Source organism: Ahaetulla prasina, chromosome 5, assembly GCF_028640845.1.
Source record: "Ahaetulla prasina isolate Xishuangbanna chromosome 5, ASM2864084v1, whole genome shotgun sequence".
NCBI classification, from domain to species: Eukaryota; Metazoa; Chordata; class Lepidosauria; order Squamata; family Colubridae; genus Ahaetulla; species Ahaetulla prasina.
Genome location: NC_080543.1, coordinates 103,122,166 through 103,144,135, shown reverse-complemented (window position 1 = coordinate 103,144,135; position 21,970 = coordinate 103,122,166). Strand labels below are relative to the sequence as shown.

Genomic DNA, 21,970 nt, shown 5'->3' with positions numbered 1-21,970 from the left:
CTATCTTCCATGTCTGACTGTTTACATTAAAAAGTATAATCAAACAAATGGAAGTTGATATTAAGAAAGCGAAGCATCATTTTTTTAGCATCATAATTATTTCCAAGGCTGACCCTGGGAATTCTTAGAAAATAAGAATGGGTGGTTACTTGTGTTACAAGTGTATTGACCTGCCCACTGAAAGTACAAAGATTTTATTTATTTATTTATTTATTCATGTCCAAAGCATCACATGGCATACAATACAACCCAAAATTTAAAACATAAAATACAGTATTAAAATATGTACAAGTTAAGCTAATCTTGTCTAGAAACTAGCAACATTAATTGCATTCTGTTGCGCTGCCACAAGATCCACAAAGGACAAGTATACATTTTTTAAAATTTGCATTTATATCCCGCCCTTCTCCGAAGACTCAGGGTGGCTTACACTATGTCAAGCAATAGTCTTCATCCATTTGTATATTATATACAAAGTCAACTTATTGCCCCCAACAATCTGGGTCCTCATTTTACCTACCTTATAAAGGATGGAAGGCTGAGTCAACCTTGGGCCTGGTGGGACTTGAACCTGCAGTAATTGCAAGCAGCTGCTGTTAATAACAGACTGTCTTAGCAGTCTGAGCCACTCAAGGACCCTATGTCACATGTGTGTTGTTGTCTGCATGTCACCACAATCATAAAGGGCAGAAGCTACCTGTTAGTCCTATTTGTTGAGAGTGTCTCTGGATGTTGTTGTATCCATGTACAGTCTATTCAATGATTTCCATGCTTCCCAGCTTTTGCCAGACCCAGGTGCCAGCTTCTCCACTGGTTCCATCCAGTGATGGCTCTTTGTAGCTTTCCAGAGGTCCTCTCTGCTTTTAAATTCTTTGAAGCCTTCTTTCAATCTAAGGAAGCCTTCCCTAGATTTTAATCTCTGATGAACTGGTTTTAGGTCACGGAGAGGGTGTTGTCTAGATATTGAATTAAGCCTCTTATATAGGTTGCTGCTTCTCTGTGACAGCAGATGAAGCAATGCCAGGTAGATAATAGATCTTATCTAGACGGGTAGGTTTAAGGTATCCAGTAATAATTCTGCTAGCTTCATTCAGAGCAACATCCAGCATGTGCTGATTTATAAAAGAGTGGACAGGCATATTCACTTGCTGAGTAGCAAAGAACTAAAGCTGTTGTCGTAAAAACCCTTAATTTAGCACACCAGGTAGAGCTCATTAATATCCTGAGGATGTATTTTCATTCACTGACCTTCAGTTTAGAGTTGGTACAGTACTGCTTACCTGTTAGGGCGCTATCTGGCGTCATCCCCTAAATATTTAGGGCTGTAGCAATGCTCCAATAGCATCCCTTCCATATAATTTGCAGCGCTCTAGCAGCCTGCTTATTGCAAAAATGGAAGGCATATGTCAGAGTTTGCAGCACATTCAACCAGCACACAAGTAAATGAACTTCAGCAGGATTCAGCATACAATATCAGGAACACAGAAGCAATATTTATAGAAGTAAGTCATTACAGAGTAGAGAGATACAGAGGCTAATATATTGTACAGAGGCAACATTTACAGAGGCCAAACTAACTCTTATATACAGTTCAGCAAGTCTAAGCCACGCCCAGACTCCAAACTGTCTTTTATGGTCCCATACAAACAAATACTATGTTTCAGTTTCCAAACAGTCCCCATTGGCCTGTTACCATGTCTATTCCAGTCTATGAACATTCATACTCTGACAGCATATACCTGAATTTTTTTGGATTTGGCCTTAACTGGTTATCCCAATAGTATCGATCCAACTCTACCAGAGCTTCAGTTAAACAATGTTCACCTTCATCAAATGATTTTCCCTGTACAGCCATTGCTTGATCATCAGCATACATATAGTTGTTAGTATCTTCATGGAGTAGCTGATCATTGGTTAAATATTAAAAAGGCTTGGAGCCAATACACTACCCTCTGATAAGATGTCCCTTTTAGTTTTTCCATATACTCGCCTTCCCTGGAACTCCACAATAAACAAGTGGTACTGAAGCAGATTCCTGATGATATTTGTAAGTTTAAAATCTTTAGTATAACATAAACTCTGTACTTCAGTCTTCGAAGCATCCAAAGCACAGTACAAAGATAAAGTGGGATGCTGGTAAATTGGTATTTTGTGAGTGGTTGTATTGATAGTCGTTTTGTGAATGGGAAGGACCCCCATAATAATTCTGAAAGAGGGTTCACAACATGAACTCTTGATTCTGAATGTAATCACCTGTTCAAAAAAGTTTTGGTACACATGGCATCTGTTTCTATGAAAATCAATTAGGTTTTTTTTCATTTTCAGAATTAGTGTGCTGAATTTGGGATGTGGAGAGATGACAATAAAAGTATTAGTCCCTTGCTTGACTTAAAATCTAAAAACTTTCCTTGTTTAAATAAGCAAGTAGGAATAGATTTATAAATATGCCAGCTGGAAACTCTGGAATTATTTATTCAAAGCATGCCAGCGCTTCACTTGGAAGAGCTCCCAATGTAGCTTGAAAATCAAGAAAAAGTCTGTTCTGCCTTCCAAGCTTACACACTAAAAAGAAATGACATCAAAGGAATAAGAGTAGAGAAAGGAGAACAAGAATATTTAAGTACTAAGGCTAATGATCTTAGCATTTCCTCTGTAGTATTCTCCATTGTGTCGGGGAAGATCATCCAGGAATGGGTGGTACTCTGCTTTTCTGCTTGGAAACCGAGTTAGTTTTTTTTTGGCCACGCCTCTCTTGCCTGGGTCCTCCCCAGTTCGACTCAGTCTTCCACGAGTTGAGACTGAGAAAGAAGAGGCTCATCCTAATTAGAGAAATAAACTGAATTACTGGAAACTTCTTACCGAGCAAGGCTCAGTGATTGCTAGACTGTGATCTGGAGGGTTACTGGTCCGCTGGTAACCCTCCCTACCAGCTTGGATATCAGTCGAGGTCCCTGTCGCTCCTGCGCTCAGTGGAGGGGGCATTGCCTTTGAACGGGCTACCCCTGGCACTAGTCTGAAAACGTAGAGAGGGACTCAGTCTCTGCCTAGTGTCATCCAGGCACACTGACAGCGGCAGCGCCTTCAGCGCCTCAGGAGCCACAGCAGGAGCGCTCATGGTGAGCCAGTCTGCCTGAAAGTACAACGTGGAAACTGGCTGCCATTCTGCGCTATTATCGCCGCAGCAGGAGAGTTCTTTGTCAGCCTGTCTGCCTGGAATTACACAGTGGAAAGCGGCTGACATGTCTGCCATCATCACTGTGGCAGGAGAGCTCTTCACGAGCCAGACTGCCCAGTTCCACTGGAAGACGCAGTGACAGCGTTCAACCTCCATTTCAGCCGCACTCAACCTCCATTTCAGCCGCACAGGGTGCCTCCCTTGGAGCTTGACGAGCATGGGAGAGCCCAGCACAGTCACAGTCGCAGCAGAAGTGTTCTATTCGAGCCAGTCTGCCTCAGCCGTCAAGACAATTAGCGGCAACATGTGCAGCACCTTTACAACTGCAACAGTAGAGCTCTGGCGAGCAAGGCTGCCCCATCTCACAGGTAATGAGGCTGACGTGCGCAGGAGCATTGCAGCAGCGACAAGGAGTGCCTCGCGAGCTAAGCTGCCATCTGGCATAAGCCTAGAAACATGGAAGCACACGGTGCCATTACAGATACGGCAAGGCATCCCCCCTTGAGCCGGTCTGTCTTGTATTAGGATGTACGATTGGCGAAGTGCTCAGTACAAGGGCAGCCACGACAGGAGAGCTCCCTTAGAGCCATTTTATCGGGGCTCATGAGATAGCTTGGCAACACCCCCCACCGCCAAGGCAGCCACGGCAGGAGAGCTCCTTTTGAGCCAGTATACCTTATCTCTGGCAGTAGATAAGAGAAACCTAGCAGCTAGCTGCCGCAGCAGCAAAACTCCTTTCAGGTCCTGCCTTGTCTCAGGAAGTGATCAAGTGGTGGTGCCTTGTGCCATGGTAGTCACAGCAGAACAGCTCCCTTCAAGCCACTCTGCCTGATGACACAGAGGTTTAGTGGCGAGAGCGCCTGGCACCATTAGAGCACAGCAATAGGGCTCCAGGAGAGCTGGTTGACCTGATCCACAAAAGATGAAAAAAGAGCACCCTTTTTTAGCCGCTATGTTGGCTACGCCTGGCCTGCTAGTTTGCCTGGCAACAACATGGTGGGTGGATATAACACACAGCCGGCATCTGATCCTTGCGAACCGATCTGCCCAGAAACAGCGGAAGCAAGGGATAGGCATCCCTCACACTTCTTGAGTGGGAATTGGGGCAGGAGTCGTTCTTTGACACAGGTCTGCCTAGAGTTAGCCAGTCTGCCGGGGTCACAGGCACCTGTCGGAGTTCCTATGTAAGCTATCAGAGCTCCTGCCACCATGGGGCAGCTTCCCTATGGGTATGACTGCTTCAAGCAGCTGTGCGCCGCCGGCTACAAAGCTTGCAAGAAGGGGTCAGACTAAGACATTTAAAGGATTGATATATTTAAGCTGCAGCTTGCCCATGTCTGAAGCCGGGAACCTGCTCCCTCTGGGGAGACCTAGTCATGCCTAACACAACTAGAATGTATATAAAAGGTATGCAAATATATGAAAAAGCATTTGGAACTTCAAAAGCCAGAGGAGTTGCAACACTGATATCAGATAGGGTGTATTTTGAAAAACATCAGGTAATCTTGGATGAGGATGGAAGATATGTAATAATTGTTGGAAATCTTAATGAGGAAAAAGTGACATTTGTTAATTTATATTTACGAATGAAAACAAAGAGAATTTCTTGAAAAATAACAAAAATTTTGGAGAATGAAAGTGTAGGAAAGTAATTGTGGCTGGGGATTTTAATTAATCAGAGATAAAATAGACAGTACTAATCCCACCGCTGTGGAGGAGCAAATAAAATGGGGATTTTAAATACGTGGATGCTCAAACGTGGTGGATGTGTGGAGAGAGGTTAAAGGAATTGAAAGAGTATATACTTTTTCTCTAAGATATATAATACATATTCTAGAATTGATTATATTTTTCTTTCTAAAGATTTGTTGAATAATGTGGATAAGGTAGATGTGGGAATTTTAAAGATTCTGATCATGCAGAAGTTATGGTGGATTTAGATTTTAATTTTGAGAAAAAGAAGCTATTGGAGATATGAGGAGAAATTGTATAAAATGAAAAGGATAAAAATGGATACTTAAAAATTGGAGGAAAGTTGGAGATTAAATGATAACGGGAGGTTAAATTTGAAATTGTTTGGGATGCGATGAAAGCGGTGTTTAGAGGAGAGTATTAAATTATCAAGTAGGAAATATAAAAATTATAAAATTAAAATGGAAAGAGATAAAATCAGATTAAAGAATTGGAAAATCAATTTTGCTTACTAAAGAAAAAAATTCTTCAGGAGCTTAATATGTTAAGAAATAAAATGATAGAAGAGGATACAGAGTTGGTAAAAAGAAATTTGAGATATTTAAATAGGAATTTTTTTGAATTTAGTAACAGAAATTCTAAATTATTGGCAAAGATGGCGAAAGATAAAAGAGAGAAGAGAGAAATTGGAGTTTTGATAAATGATAGAGGTATAAGATGTTATAAAAAATTAGAGAAATGTGAAGTGGTTAGAAATTTTTTCAGAATCTATATTCAAAGAAACCAATTAATCGGGAAAATTGCAAAGCTATTTAGAAAAATATGTGGTGAAAATTGATCAAACATATAAGGAATTGATGGAAGAAGATATAACACAAGATGAGATTAATGGAGTTATACAAAAATAAAATTAGGGAAAGCTCCAGGTGAGGATGGATTACCTGCTGAGTTTTATAAAGAATTTAAAGAATTAATAATACCAAGATTGCAAAAATTATTCAATGGAATATTACATGGTGGAGAAGTACCTTCGTCATGGAATAGAACGGTGATATCCCTAATTCCTAAACCAGATAAAGATTTAGAAAGGATTGAGTCCTATCGGCCCATTTCTTTAATTAATCAGGATGCAAAGATATTTACTGCTATTATAAGTAACAGATTAAATAGATTTATAGATAGATATATAAGCTATAACCAAGTAGGTTTTGTGAAGGGTAGATACATGAGTGATATTGTTAGAAGAGTATTAAATATTATAGATGTAGCTGAATATAATGGTGATAAAATTGGTATAGTATCATTGGATATTTTAAAGCTTTTGATTCTGTACAATGGGAAACTATTAAAGTAATTGTGGAGGCTTTAGGCTTTGGTAATAAGTTTATACATGTTATTTCAAAATTGTATCAAAAAGCAGTGCAAGAGTGAAGGTGAATGGAATATTAACTGAAGAGATAAAATTAGAAGCTGGTACGAGACAAGGATGTCCCTGTCCCCAACATTATTTTTATTGGCTATGGAAATATTGACAAAATGATAGAAAAGATGAAGAATTAGAAGGATATAAGGGTATAAGATAAATTTGTATGGATGATACTTTAATTATTTTGAAAAATGTAGAAAGACCTGAAAAGATATATAAGCATTTGATAGAATTTGAGGAAATGACAGGTCTGAAAGTAAATTGGTCAAAGTCAGAATTATTGATGGATAGTAATGGTAATGAGTCTGAGAATATGCAAGAACAATTTGGGATAAGGATTAAAAATACATTGAAATATTTGGGTATAGTGCTTTCACTCAAGGTTAAAGAATTGAAAAAACTTAATTATGATGTGGTGATTAATGAAATTGAGAAGAAGATAGACAAATATAAAATGTTAAAGTTGTCTTGGTTTGGTAGAATTGCAATGTGTAAGATGATGTTGCTGCCCAAGTTCAACTTTTTATTCGAGATGCTACCTAAATCTGACAGAGAAAGATATTGAAGGATATCAGAAAAAATTGGATAAATTTGTAATGGTGGGAAAAGACCTAGATTAGTGAAGAAAATGTGGTATCAAAATCAAAAGGAAGGTGGATTAGGAATCCCCAAATTATTTAATTATTACTGTGCGTATGGTATCCGGATAGTGGTAAAAATATTTAAAGGTGAAGATAACTATTGGAGAGACTTAGAGTTAAGGGATATAGAAATTTGGATCAAGGTGGTTTTAGATAAAGCAAATTCAAAATGTGTAATTAGAAGTTATTGGTTAAAGGATTAAGTAAAATGTGGAATAAATTTGTTAAAATTTTAATTCGGATATAATCTTTTGGGGAGACAATTGAAATTGGCGATTAAAAATAATATAAAACGTAATGAAGTGATTAAAGAGGAAAATATAGAAATTATTAGAGATTGGATAAAAGTTATGGAAAATGAAAGGAGGAATAAAGAAATTATTGAAAAATTAGGGTTAAGTTGGTTTGAAAAATACAGATAGAAAATGGATAAAAAATTAAGGAAAACTATTTGATAAATAGATGTGAAACTGAATTTGAATATTTAGTATCTCGGATTTTGAAAAATGTAGAGAAAGACCTGAAAAAGATATATAAGCATTTGAAAGAATTTGAGGAAATGACAGGTCTGAAAGTAAATTGGTCAAAGTCAGAATTATTGATGGATAGTAATGGTAATGAGTCTGAGAATATGCAAGAACAATTTGGGATAAGGATTAAAATACATTGAAATATTTGGGTATAGTGCTTTCACTCAAGGTTAAATAATTGAAAAAACTTAATTATGATGTGGTGATTAATGAAATTGAGAAGAAGATAGACAAATATAAAATGTTAAAGTTGTCTTGGTTTGGTAGAATTGCAATGTGTAAGATGATGTTGCTGCCCAAGTTCAACTTTGTATTCGAGATGCTACCTAAATCTGACAGAGAAAGATATTGAAGGATATCAGAAAAATTGGTTAAATTTTGTAATGGTGGTAAAAGACCTAGATTAGTGAAGAAAATGTGGTATCAAAATCAAAAGGAAGGTGGATTAGGAATCCCCAAATTATTTAATTATTACTGTGCGTATGGTATCCGGATAGTGGTAAAAATATTTAAAGGTGAAGATAACTATTGGAGACTTAGAGTTAAGGGATATAGAAATTTGGATCAAGGTGGTTTTAGATAAAGCAAATTTAAAATGTGTAATTAGAAGTTATTGGTTAAAGGATTAAGTAAAAATGTGGAATAAATTTGTTAAAATTTTAATTCCGGATATAATCTTTTTGGGGGAGACAATTGGAAATTGGCCGATTAAAAATAATATAAAACGTAATGAAGTGATTAAAGAGGAAAATATAGAAATTATTAGAGATTGGATAAAAGTTATGGAAAATGAAAGGAGGAATAAAGAAATTATTGAAAAATTAGGGTTAAGTTGGTTTGAAAAATACAGATAGAAAATGGACAAAAAATTAAGGAAAATTATTTGATAAATAGATGTGAAACTGAATTTGAATATTTAGTATCTCGGATTATGAAAGATGAAATTGGGCTAAAGGGACTCGTTAGTAGGGTTTATAAGATTATAAATTTGATGAAAAATTACAAAGAGTGATGAGGACAAATTGGGAAAAAGATCTTAATATTGAAATACCAGAGTCAGATTGGAATGTGAATTGGAAGAGTAGAATTATGAGAACTTTATCTATAAGGATTAAAGAGCACAATTATAAAGTTGTTTGAAATGGTATTTGACTCCAGTAAGATTGTCACAAATGGATAAAAAATTAGTAAAAATGTTGGAGATGTGAGATGGAATTGGGGACTTATGAACATATGTGGTATAAATGTGATAAGGTTAAAAGTTTTGGCAACAATTGGAGAAAATGATATTTGAAATGATGGGGAAAGTAATAACATTGAGAGTGGAAACTATATTATTGTTGGTAATTAAGGAAATAGAATTAACAAAATATGAAAAGAATTGATTAGAATTATGATTATAATAGGTAGAATTATAATAGCTAGATATTGGAAATTAGATGTGATTTTTAGAATAGAAGAGTGGAATTCTGAAATGTGGAAATTAGCCTTAAATGATAAACTGACATGTGATATTAAAATTAGAAGTGGTGTGTATAAAGAAGATATTTTCTGGAAGACTTGGAAACCATTTGTGGACTATGCGCTTGGAAAATTGGACGCTTCAGTACCTGTACCTCGAGAACGTGGATTTTGGCAATCATGAGGATATATCCGAAGACCCAAATCTTCCTTTTATGTATAGCACAAGGGTGTAATAATGTATTTTCTTTTTTGTTTGTTGAAAAAAATTTAAAAATAAAAATAATAATTAAAAAATAACACAACTTTCACCCCCAAGTGGGGGGATCCCTCCCAGGGGAGCAGGAGCATCTGGCAGGAAGGGCCGGCTAGGAATATCTACTTCTCCGGCTATGGCCAGGAGAGGCTTGCGGGACTGTGTCACACCCCACTCTCTCAGAAATAGACACAGTTCCAGGCCACTTGTGGCATCTATAATATCACAGGGTGGCCTGCCATATTCTTCCTCCACGTGCTCTCTCCAGACAGATTTGGACTACTGAACCAATGGTGTTCTTAGTCCCCAGTTGTTTAGGCAGACGGCAGGGACTCTGGCTAGCCCCACTTACTGGGCCATTTGTCTGTCCCATTGAGGTCCATGCTCTGCAGGGCATTGGCCTCAGCTGGACACCTCCACAAGGCAATGAACTTGACCGATTGCAGTTTCGGTACCGCCTGCCAGGAGAACGTTAATTACGTAGCCCATCTTATTTCCGACAGGTGGACCTATTCAACCCAGGTGCTAGAGGCAGGCGCCGTGCTGGCAGCCTCAACCTCAGCCTTTTTCTTATCCAAAAGGGCATTCGGGTCTCAGCAAACAGAAGGACAGGGGTGCCTTATGCTGGGCACACCAGTCGGCCGTCGGGGCTATAGCACCGTCAGCTGCCATCTTCCCCCCTCGCTGTTTTGTGGTGGGACCCCCCTTAGGGCTGTTCCATCGGCATGGGAGGAGTTCCCTTACGCTGTGCGTTAACTTTCTGATATTGATGAGGTGATATCCGGCACTGAGTTCAGGATACGGCCATTCTTGGTGAAGCATACTTGGTGACCATGTCGATTGCTGCCTGGGTGGCAACCAGTCCTCAGTCTTGTCTTTGACAAAGGCTGGCAACAGTTACATGGTAAGTGGAGGTTGGCTAGGGTCTCTCTTCCCCTTTTTTTTGTGGAACATGCTTGTACAGTCTGGATTGGCATCAAGGTCAGCAGTGAAGCCATGCCTGAATGGTGCAGCCAATTATATACGCTGCAGGGGGCCTTCTGCCTGCCCATAATTGGGCGGGGGAACCTTGCCTTCCAAGGCTGAAATTTCCTTGACAAATAATCGACTGTCATTCCGAGGATGCAACTTCCAACTATTTGTTTCATGACTCCAATAGCCCCAGTGCTCCTTTATGCAACGGCCATTGGCTGGATAGGCGGACATCTCCAGTCCTATTACCTAGAGGCAATCTTGCCCGGCTTCACAGTGGACCGGGGCTGTGGGCCAGACTCCAGGCACTGCAGGAGTTCTGGAACACTGCATAGGACTGGCACGTCCTCTGGATTTGTCCTTGCCAGGGTTCTGACATACCTTTCACAGCTGGTCTGATGCTACCACATCAGGAGGCCAGTCACTGCTGCCCTCTTCGGTACCTCCTCCAGCACCTGGTGTTTACTGTCAGGACCCAATCCTGATCTGGTGGACCACTGACCAGGATCAGCTACCGGTTTATTTGCAGGTCGGCCACTGAAGTGTCAAAGGGAGTGTGGTCTCACGTTCAGGGCCTGGGGAGGGCACGCTTCTGCTTCCCTTCCACCTATCTGGGCTTCTGATCCATTTGGATTGTGAAGTTTGGGCTGTCCGCCCGGCGCTGCCGGTGGGTCATGGGCTGAAGTTCTTTCCTTCTGGGTTCTTCCAGTCATCAAGGACTTGGGAATGCATCCCACTGGCAGACATTTGTGACTGCCTGGACAGCCTTCGCCGGGGAATCCAGCTTGGGCCTTTCCCTGCATGCTGGCTTTGGATTTTATGTCATTCTAGGGTTCTCTGCAACATGCTACACTTAGGACGGGCATCTGGCAACCACAGGGTTGCTTGGAGGCTAGGTCTCCCATCCCCGATGACTGCTCCGCACTGGTACCTTAGGGTCAAGTGTTCATACGGCCTTCTATGGTCCCTGTTCAGCATTCCTTGTAACTGGTGGGGATTTGGTCTCCTCCTAACTGTCGACTCAGCCAGCGGGCTCCTGTAACTGACGGTTTCCTTAGTGAGAATGGGCCTGACGGGACACCAAACCGCCTGATCGGGTTTCTGGTGGCTCTCTCTGTGGGGTGTTCCTGGGACCACAGAGCGCAAGGCTGCTTCTGCTGACCTTTTGCCGTGTCCTCATCTGTCCCTACAGACGGCCTTGCCACCTTGGCCGGTTGGGAGTTTCGCCACATTATCTGGCGGAACCCTCCTCCTCTTTTTGGGGGGCGGGTTTCTTCCTTTTGTTTTCAGGTATACTCCGGGGGGGGCACAACCCAAGGACTGCATCCCCTAGAGATTCACAAGCAATTTAGAGAAAGTTTGTAAAAAAAATTTTTTTTAAATAGCTGATCAGACTTGTAGAGAATAAATAATTTCAATAAATAAAACTCATCCATGCCTGAGCAAGTCCCTGGGGACTTTCGGTGCATAATCAGAACAGAATTGCATCTTACCAGTAGTAAGATTAAAAATAAAGTAGTGCTGAAATATTCGAGTGGAGGAATTTCTATCTAGATTTTTTGCCCTGACATCACATGTTAAAGAAGTTGTGATTCTCAGCATTTTTCCACCAGAGAAAATCAGCATCAAATCATTTTAGCTTAAAAATCAGGACAAGTGCTATGTCTCTGGCAAATGATACAGTTGGCAAAACAGTCTTAGGTAAAAGAAGGTATTCCAGGCCACTTTGCATTGCAATAAATAACCTCGGTGCAAACCTGCAGCTATAGTTTTATTTATTCTATTTAGTGTAGAGGACTAGATCAGATCATATGGAAATTTATCAACAGCATTTTCCTCTTGTGATACATACATTTTTCCTGTTCCCGCCATCTGTTCGACTAAAATCAGATAGAAATAAAAGACAGGTATCAAGATTCTATACCCTAAATTTCTATATGATCTCAGTTAGCAATCTTTTATGTAAATCAGGGAGAGGAAATCTGAAAGACTTCAGTTCTCTCTCACCATTATAAATGGAGAAAAAAATGGAAACATGTAAAGCATTGGAGATGAGACATATTTGCAACACGCTCCACCCATAACACTTTAATATAGAAGGTAAATCCCTTTAAACCAGATTTTAGAATTCAGTTCTGAGAAGAATTGGAATTCTGCAGAACAGTGCTTCTCAATACTATCCATGCAAGGACTCCCAAGAAAGTTGACATTATGTAATAATAAAAAGTAGCTGTGATATTACAGGATAGTTTATAGGAATCTTCCTATGCCCTTACATGTTATCTTAATACCATTAGATACCAGAAATATAAAAGCTTGATGGAAAAAGAATACAGTTAGTTTTAACTGAAAACTCATGAGATCTATTTCAGTTATTCCAAGAATGATAGACTTGATTCAGTTCAAAATGGTTAAAACTGAGCATTATTTAGAATAGCGCAACCACTTACACTTCCAGAGACAAAACCTCCACCACAACTACAAATTACATTTTAACTTATGTGGCATAATTCACATGCAGGAGACTCTTATATGTGGTGATGGAATACTAAGTTTGGTATAAGGAACAGACAGCTTTGTTCTCCTAATGCTTTAGTGCCATCCTTTACACTGTAATATCTGCCTCTTGAAGCCGTGCTAATGATCGACTGATATGTAGCATTGTATTTATTATTGTTAGGGTTTTTGCCTAATGACTAGAAAGCTAGTCATACAGAACTGAATTAGTTTTTAATGGGCCAAAGAGAAAGTCCTGGTCTGTGATTTCAGTTGAGATTGAGTTATAAAGCAGTGAGATATTAGACTGCCAGATATCCTAGGGAGTACATGTGCCATGAAATTAAAACAACCCAATCCAAAACCTTTCCTGTTCTTATTGTAAATGAGGGATAGGAATTCTTGTTTTTTAAAACCCCAGATGTAGTAGGGCATCTGGAATGGATCTACAGAAGTTGAGATTTACTCTGGACAGATACTAGAATGTTAGATGCTGTAGTATTGTCCATGCTAAAAAAGTGACACAGGAAAATTCAAGTTCAAAAGGCAACTCTTATATACTGGTAATAGTTTTTTTTTAATTTACATTTATATCCCGCCCTTCTCTGAAGACTCAGGGCGGCTTACAGTGTGTAAGGCAATAGTCTCATTCTATTTGTATATTTACAAAGTCAACTTATTGCCCCCCCAACAATCTGGGTCCTCATTTTACCTACCTTATAAAGGATGGAAGGCTGAGTCAACCTTGGGCCTGGCGGGATTCGAGCCTGCAGTAATTGCAGGCTGCTGTGTTTTAATAACAGGCTATCTTACAGCCTGAGCCACCACGGCCCTTATAGTTACGTATGTAACTTTAGAGTTGGCAATCAATCTTGAAATAGAGGTTTCAGAAATAATGGGAAAGAAAAAAACAAAAGAAATGCACCAAATACGCACTAATATGGTTTATCAACCATCATGTTTTGAATATAAATACTGTGTTACAACATAGTCTGCTGAAACTCTCCCAAATGTAATGAAATGCATGGATATTTTTATTATGGCGTGTTCTACTTATTTTTTTTAGGAATTGATATTTCTACCCATATAGTCTATTTTTTTTAGTTTATTGCCAGAAGGATCTGTAGGTAGTATTCCAGAGTCTTCACAGCTCTGCTTCCTGAGAAGCAACTGGAGAAAAATAGGCAGGGAGTCATTTAATTTTCCTTTCTGTGATACAAAGAAAGGCTGCCTTTCTTGGTGTGATCTTGAGTCCTTGGGTATTAGCTACTTAAATATTTGTCTCTGTTAATATGATTACTGTCTTACATGAAGAGGTTTTTGATAAGTCATAAAATCACTTTCATATAATCAGTGCAGTACATATAGATATTTCCTTCTTCCCTCCCCCATCCTTTATCCTGTTTGTTTTCCTGCACATGCAAGGTGCAGAACGCAGATGATGATGATGATGATGCTTCAGTTCGGGTGAGCCAATCAACTTGTTCCAATATGCCAGATAGTCTGAGTCTGACAGGAAACATAAGCCCCTTAACATCCTGTTATTTTATGACTCCTTTTAATGCTGGTTTAGTAAACTATTACTGAGTGAGAATTTACAATGGATGTGAGTTTAAATCTAATTTTCCCCCTTGCTATTTTAGAAAATTTTCTTGGTTTTAAATAGTTTGTTATTTAAAATTTTCATTTTAGGATACCACGTTTTTGCCTTAATTTTGCATCATGTTGTTTAACAGTTTCTGAAACATAAAAACTAGATTTTTAAAAAATCTTTAAAAACTTAACAGAAGTTTTCCTTTTTTAATAGACTTTAGGAATCAATTTGCAAAATATTTTTTGTTGAGTATGTTTACTTAATAGAATCAAAACCTGTCAAACTTGAACCACTGTTGTGTGTCTCTGATGTTCAATTTGGTATTTTCGATGTTTGTTTTTGATGTTATACCTCTTATTAGAGGTATAGCAAAATTGGAGTACGCTTACAAGATATGGAAGAGGTGCAGGATGTAAATTACATTTTATGTATTTTGCTTTGCAAAAAAGTATATATGAAAAGGTGTAATGGAGTAATAATAATGTCCATACTATATGCCCTTTATATAAAAAGTTTAGAACTTTTATAAAAGAGTTTGCTGTGAAATGTTCTGAAAAGCTAGCAGCATTTAAATTATGAAATAGAAAATGCTATGCATGTGGAAATGAGTGAATTTGGTTGCACACCTGGATGCGGCTAAACATGCATAGAAAGGTAGATTTTATAATGACTATTATTTTATGCATATTGGTACATTATAATAAGCTTTCTGTTTTAACCCAATTTTTTTAATTTAGTGGATTTAGGTTACATGAAACTAAGAGTTTTTGTATATGTGTCTGTTGGCAAGTTATCATTACAAATAGTTAATAGGAATAAAAAAATAGAAGTTTTCATTTTTCTGATATTTATAATACATGTACAATTTCAAAAACCAACAAAGCTGACTTTGTTGCTAATATTTCCTAATAATGTTTATAACTTAATTTTGCTTTTTAAAAAACTGAAGCAAATACTATTAAATGCCATTTAAATTTTTCCATTATGCAAATATTTCAAAATATGCTGCTAATTCTGTTAAAAGTTCAGGCCATCAATACTTTTTATTTCATTTGCATTTTCGTATTTTGTAAAAAAAAAAAAGTATTCTGAGTTCAAAAGAATGTTTTCTGGCTTCTACATAATCAATGAACATTCAAGTTATAAAACTAATTTTACATAATTTTATAATTGTGCATTCTTGTGAGGTGACTACTTTTCAGTGTGAAAAAGTGGAATTACTCTTTATTCAGCTCTCTATGTATTGTTTTAATTTTATTTATAGAAATAGGATATGTGACCCACTTAGAATTGACAAATATTGGTGAAGTGTGTAACTTCATGATATATAAATTTTTTTAAAAAGTGGCAATAAACCCTTGTTTTCCTTCACAGATGCATATGTAATGTATGCTAAATCATACATGTAAGAGAAATATCATAAACATGTTCTTTGCTATGTCCTTGTTGCTGTACTGTTATACTTGAAAGTTTGAGTCACATCATGCTTTATATGTTTACTTATTTAAATCTGAGATAAAATGCAAAGGGGAAATAACATGGATTGAACATACAGTTTTGCAATTCTACCCTGTACATAACTGTAAACTGCAATGCTTAGAGTTCAGTCCAAACATCAAATTCTGCTTATTAAATAAAATCCTGCTTGTGGTCTTGCATGTGAAATGATGTTTTTCTTATCCCTTCTTCAAGGATTTAGATGGAATATGCCCGTGATGGTGAACCTATGGCACGCATGCCAGAAGTGGCATGCAGAGCCATTTCTCTGGGCACATGAGCTGTCGCCCATTACTCTTCTGGGTTGCAGCGCGCCAGCCAGGTGGTCTTCATGCATACTGGAAACTAGAAGAGCAGCCGCCCGGTGCGCATGCACGTGCTGGGAAGATGATCTTCCAATTTCCGGCATGCAAATGTGCACTGGCCAGGTGGTCTTACGCATGCGCCACAGAAACCAGAAGACCAGGTGGCCAGTCTAATAGTGGAATATGCTATCCTTTGACAAGCTTCCAAGGTGTATACGAATGATAGATCACTGGATTCAGATGTCATTCTAAACCCTGGTTTAAACACCATCTGTTGAATAGGACACAGTTGCTCCATTCACACATGACATCATTATACAGATGATAATTTTCAATATGACATACTTTTGTATTAATGGACCTTCATAAATAAAGGACATCCCCTCCCCACAATGCTAAAATGCTTGGTTTTCCCCAAGGAAAAGGATGGGTTATATAATAGATAAAATGAAACTTAAGGAAGCCACATTACGTATTTAAGTGTGACAAACTGTGATTTAGGGCTACCTGCAAGCTCTTCTAGCTATTGCTCTTGAAAATTCATGGCACAATTTCCACCTGATGATGGAAAACAGAAGTGGTACAAGTCTAACTAATTCAGTATATCAGTGCTTTCTTTGTTTAAACGAAGAAAAACTTCAAATATTGGGGAAAACCAAGCATTTTATACACAAATGTATGTGATTGGAATGTATCTTCACCTGCTTTTGCAGTATTTTAATGCAGCCCTTCAGCCGGTAAAAGTTAACATTCTTGGTTTAAGATGATCTGAATCACTAATTGTCTGTTCTGGGTTTTGAGCCCAAATCTGTCATATTCTTGATAGCTACAGCTCTGCAAAGTCTCGCATAATTCATTGCTGATTTACACATTATACTACAGAGTATTGAATCTGGGACTTGCTGGATTATAAATCATGTTTTATTGCTTTTAAGTATCAATCAGGCCTGTGGAGCTCCATATATAATTAAATCAAATAATGACTTTTCTATAAAAATAAACAAATATTGAGGATTGTTACGATATATTAACAGGCTTTTCAAAAAAGTGTTGATTTTTTTCTAGATTCTAATAAGATCATGTGTTTTTTTTAGACCTTTGATGCAAATGATCTCTACCAAGGACAGAACTTCAGTAAAGTGCTTAGTTCCTTGGTGGCACTAAATAAGGTAACAGCAGGTAAATATTAATCCATTTTTTATAGTTTTCTAGTTGATTATTTTCTGTTACTTAACATTGAAGTAATCACCTTTCCTCCTTTCTCTGTTAACTTGTATGATTCAAGTTTGAATGATTTCAGCTACATATCTCAGAACTTTACTCCATATCATCTGCATTTCTACTTTTGGGATTACTTTCTTCCCACTTCCCATCTGACTGTGCAGTGACTGTGAGCTGCAAACTGTACAGTCAATTTTCCTTTGAGGCCAAGGCAACTCCTGTGATTTTATGGACACTTCTGTGCAATTGTCCTGACAAGAATGCAAAAGTTATTTCTTTGATTCCAAGTCAAAATTGTAGTCCTGGAACTTCCATTTAAAACACTAATCCAGTTTGATGCCAGTTAACTTTTTGAAATCAGCCAAAGCTATTTAGATGCTGCTGCATGTGCAGAATATCATTTTTTAAAATAAAACAAATGCACTGAAGCCGTGTTCAGTTGACTAATGTTAGCAACAAAATTAATAGCTACCGTATTTAGTACTTCAAATTCAAAGGTATACCGGTGCTTCAAAGTACATGGCAACATAAACATAGCATCTGTCTGCAACTCTTTAAAGTAGCCATGCCTTTTCTTGGAATCATTTAGCTATATATTCTGCAGCCGCCATGCAATCTTGGGAAGGACATCCTTGATTTCAAAGGCTACAGAGGCTACTTTATTTGTGACTCCTCTGTTTTGAAGCACCCATTTGCTTTCAGAGGAGTGCTGCTCAGCCCTAGCAGAAATAGCTTCAGCACTGACTGAGATTCTACTGCCTTTTCCTAGTTCCAGGTACCAGAGCTGTAGATAACTTTCTAAATTTTGGTCTCCAAAGGGAAGGCAGAGTAAGTTGGCAAATGGATTCAGAGTCTACCTGATACATTTAAGCACTGCTCTGTGTATACAAATCCCATTGGTTTCAGTAGCATGTGCTTTTCTGTACAATAAAGTGAGGCTGAAAATTCAGCTGATTTAAATGAGGGAAGGATAGGCTGTACATTAAGATCAGTTTTTTCCAATCTAGTACCTGACATGTTAAATGACTGAACATTTCTTAGTTGGCTTAGGTTTTGACTGAATGATGGGATTTATAGTGTGATTGATCTGGAAACTGTTGAATTGGGGTACTCTGATTTAGACTAATAAAAATATATAATGAATTGTGAAATTTACTTTTCTGAAATATTGCTTCTCCTTGCCATTCCCAGATTTTGTTCTGTATCCATTTGAAAATCACATATAGAAGCAACATTCCTTTTAAATCTGAGAAATTATATGGATAAATTTTGGTGCAGCTATTATAAAACCCAATGCCCTCCAGATATTAACACATTTCAGGATTCTCAGCCTGAGGGAGTGCACCATTAAGGAAGATTGTTCTAAAAGTAGCATTATAATGATTGTATTGCATATTTGGATATTCAGTGAATTTCTTCTGTAATCCTTTCAATTGTGAAAGGGCAATTGCATTGTAGATTAATTTGGGTATTTTAGGTAAGAAGAGAAATTGGGTTTAAAGAACTAGTTTATAGAGAAACCAGTTTCTGTTCACTTTTTAAACTGGAGGCTCAAAAGTAATGTCCATCTTAACTTTCAAATCCAGCAGGGTTCAAGATTACCTCTGTGCAATATTTTTTGCTTCTAGCCTTAAATTTTACAAGGGTAGCAGACATAGCCGTTGGTTAGTTTATGACTATTTTTTAAAAGTTAGGAAGTAGCAGGGTTTTTGGGTTTTTTGGATACTTTTTGAATTCCTTCCAATTGATAATCTCCCATCCTGTATCTTCCCTGGTGCATGTAGTACACTTTGGGTTGCAATGTATATTCATGACGGACATCCAATTTACAAATTTAAGGAATAAGTGAATTGAAATACACCTATACCTATGTAAATGCCATTTTTTGCAGATATTGGTTTAGGAAGTGATTCTGTGTGTGCAAGGCCATCATCTCACCGGATAAAGTCTTTTGATTCCTTGGGATCCCAGTCTTTACACAGTAGAACTTCAAAACTTTTTCAAGGCCAGTATAGAAGTCTGGTAAGCATTAACATATTTTAATAGCTTTTTATTTTCCTTAATCAGAGCTGCAAAGTGAAAAACTTATCCCAGATTGATAGCTGATAGTTTGTTTCTCACCTAAGATGTCCAAGATTTTTACACTTTGCTTTTCTTGGGTTGGTTTGTTTTTTTTTGGAGGCACAACAAGACGCAATATCTTCTTTCAGATACCGCTGCATTTAGATAGATTAGATATATTAATTTATGCTGAAGTATTTTGAAATAAATGAGCTTCGGTGTATTTAACTGTATTGGAATATAGCCAGGGAGTCCTAGAATGTTTTTACTGTAGGCACAACAATTTTAATTTCATCTTGTTCATTATGAGCTACCGTTCATCATCCTAAATCTGTATACTTAATGTGTTTTTAAAAAGTCTTAAATATACCAGTTAATCACTGGAATATTGGTTAATTGTTTCAATTTCAGCTAAAAATGAAGTTCCTACAGAACAGATCAACAACAGTTGATAAACTGCTTGATAAACACATATGACAAAATGATAATACTGTTCAAATAGCTAACAGTTTGATTTGCCATGGTGTTATAATTTAGAACTTAAAAAGTTCTAATGCAGTTAATGTTATCAAAGCAGTAACTGATTAGGGTTATATATAATTGAAAGGTTGATTATATATATATATTTAAAATTATAGAATCATATATGCATGTAGGTTGAAGAAGCAGATAAGGTAGCTTTACCTTACAATTCATTGTTAAATTTTTATCTGAATATTTCTTCTTTTGAAAAGTACCTAAACCATTATTATTTTATTGGTCTCATCATTTCTAGGATATGACAGATAACAGCAACCACCAACTAGTGGTAAGAGCTAAGTTTAATTTTCAACAGACAAATGAAGATGAACTTTCTTTTACAAAAGGAGATATTATCCATGTTACAAGAGTAGAAGAAGGAGGCTGGTGGGAAGGAACTCACAATGGCAAAACAGGATGGTTTCCCAGCAATTACGTGCGAGAAGTAAAATCCAGTGGTAAGTTTCAAGAGTCTGCCTTTCTCAATAATGTTAAAATAAGTTTAGTAGCTATCTAGGAGTATAAATGCAAATTTACTTTACTTACTTTATTTATTTGAATATATTAGCTATCCAATTCCAATGGAGAAATATATTAAATAAATTAATATAATAATGCCAATACATTACAATATCCAAGACACTTGGGAAGAACTTGATACGAATGAAGGTCAACACCGGCTAAAGAACTGGCAACTGTGATTTCACAAAGTTGTATAAATAATAATAATCCCAGGTCTTTGGGAAGAACTTGATAGGTGGATAACAATGCCAGATCCAGTTTAAACATCTGGTTGGCTGTGCAATGAATCTTCAACATAATAAGATAAGCAAGAACTTGTGGGACCATAAAATATAGAAAGTAATAGAAAATGAAGAAACTAAACTGCAATGGGACTTTAGAATTCAAACAAACAGGCACTTGCCACAGAACATCCCAGACTTATCAATTGTTGCTAGGAAAGATAAAAAAAGTCTGGATAGTGGATTGGAGACATTAGAAGAGAAGAGAAAGAACTGGAGAAAATCACAAACTAGAAAGACCTTCAAATAGAAGTAGAATGACTAGCGAAAGAAAGCAAAGGTACAAACAGTAACAGACACATTGGGTGCAATCCCAGAATATCTGGAGCACTACCAGCATTGACAAAATCATCATTAGTCAATTGTAGATGGCAGCTCTGCTTAGAATAGCCTACATCCTGCACTGATACTTTTAACACTATCAGGTAACAACATCTGCCTATTCCAGTTCCTTGGAAGAATTTGATGAATGGATAAAAATGCCAAATCTGCCAAATCTAAATCTCTGGCTGACCTCTTGGTCCTTTTACCCATCCGATTCTTTCAGATGGATTACAGCTGTTTAGAGTTTTCTAATTCTAAAGATAGTAGTGATTCCATGTAGAATGAAATATATTTTTTTGACAAAAAAAGCAACACATCTCTTTGTAAAAAGACATAAATACTGGAAGAGTGACACTTGCAATGTTTTTTTTTTAATCTGGGGAGGAGACATAATGCATTCTGTTAAAGTACTGGTTTCTGCAAATATAAAGGCAGTTACAAGTCACTTAATTGTTAGCACATATTTTTTATTTATTTTATTTATTTATTTATTTGATTTCTATACCGCCCTTCTCCCGAAAGACTCAGGGCGGTGTACAGGCAAGAATAAAACAGACGGTACAATATACAAATTTAAAATGCAGTTAAAAAACTTATTTTAAAATTGGCCTTAGAAGTAAAATATATAATAAGCTAAAAAACCCCATTTAAAATTAATTTCTAAGAATTTAAAAATTTGTTAAAATCAATTTAAGCCAGCCCCGCGCGAATAAAAAGATGTGTCTTCAGTTCGCGACGGAATGTCCGAAGGTCAGGTATTTGGTGTAAACCCGGGGGAAGTTCGTTCCAGATGGTGGGAGCCCCCACAGAGAAGGACCTTCCCCTGGGGGCCGCCAGCCGACATTGCTTGGCGGACGGCACCCTGAGAAGTCCCTCTCTGTGAGAGCGTACGGGTCGGTGGGAGGCATGTGGTAACAGCAGGCGGTCCCGTAAGTACCCAGGCCCTAAGCCATTTTCATCTTTAAAGTGGAAGTTCTTTTGGTAGTGACTTTCATAT

General features: G+C 37.5%; 1 protein-coding gene across 6 annotated transcripts in view; it reads left to right on the top strand.

Annotated features, from left to right (window-relative positions):
- ARHGEF7 (Rho guanine nucleotide exchange factor 7) overlaps positions 1 to 21,970 on the top strand; it is a 102,124-nt gene that overhangs the window by 22,197 nt on the left and 57,957 nt on the right. For all 6 annotated transcript variants that reach the window (XR_009155351.1, XR_009155350.1, XM_058185325.1 and 3 more), the window contains exons 3-5: positions 17,140 to 17,224; positions 19,158 to 19,288; positions 20,103 to 20,304. Coding sequence is in view for 4 of the 6 variants with exons in the window: in XM_058185325.1 (XP_058041308.1) it covers positions 17,140 to 17,224; positions 19,158 to 19,288; positions 20,103 to 20,304 (418 nt within the window). In the remaining 2 variants the exon portion in view is untranslated. The remainder of the gene's footprint in view (positions 1 to 17,139; positions 17,225 to 19,157; positions 19,289 to 20,102; positions 20,305 to 21,970) is intronic.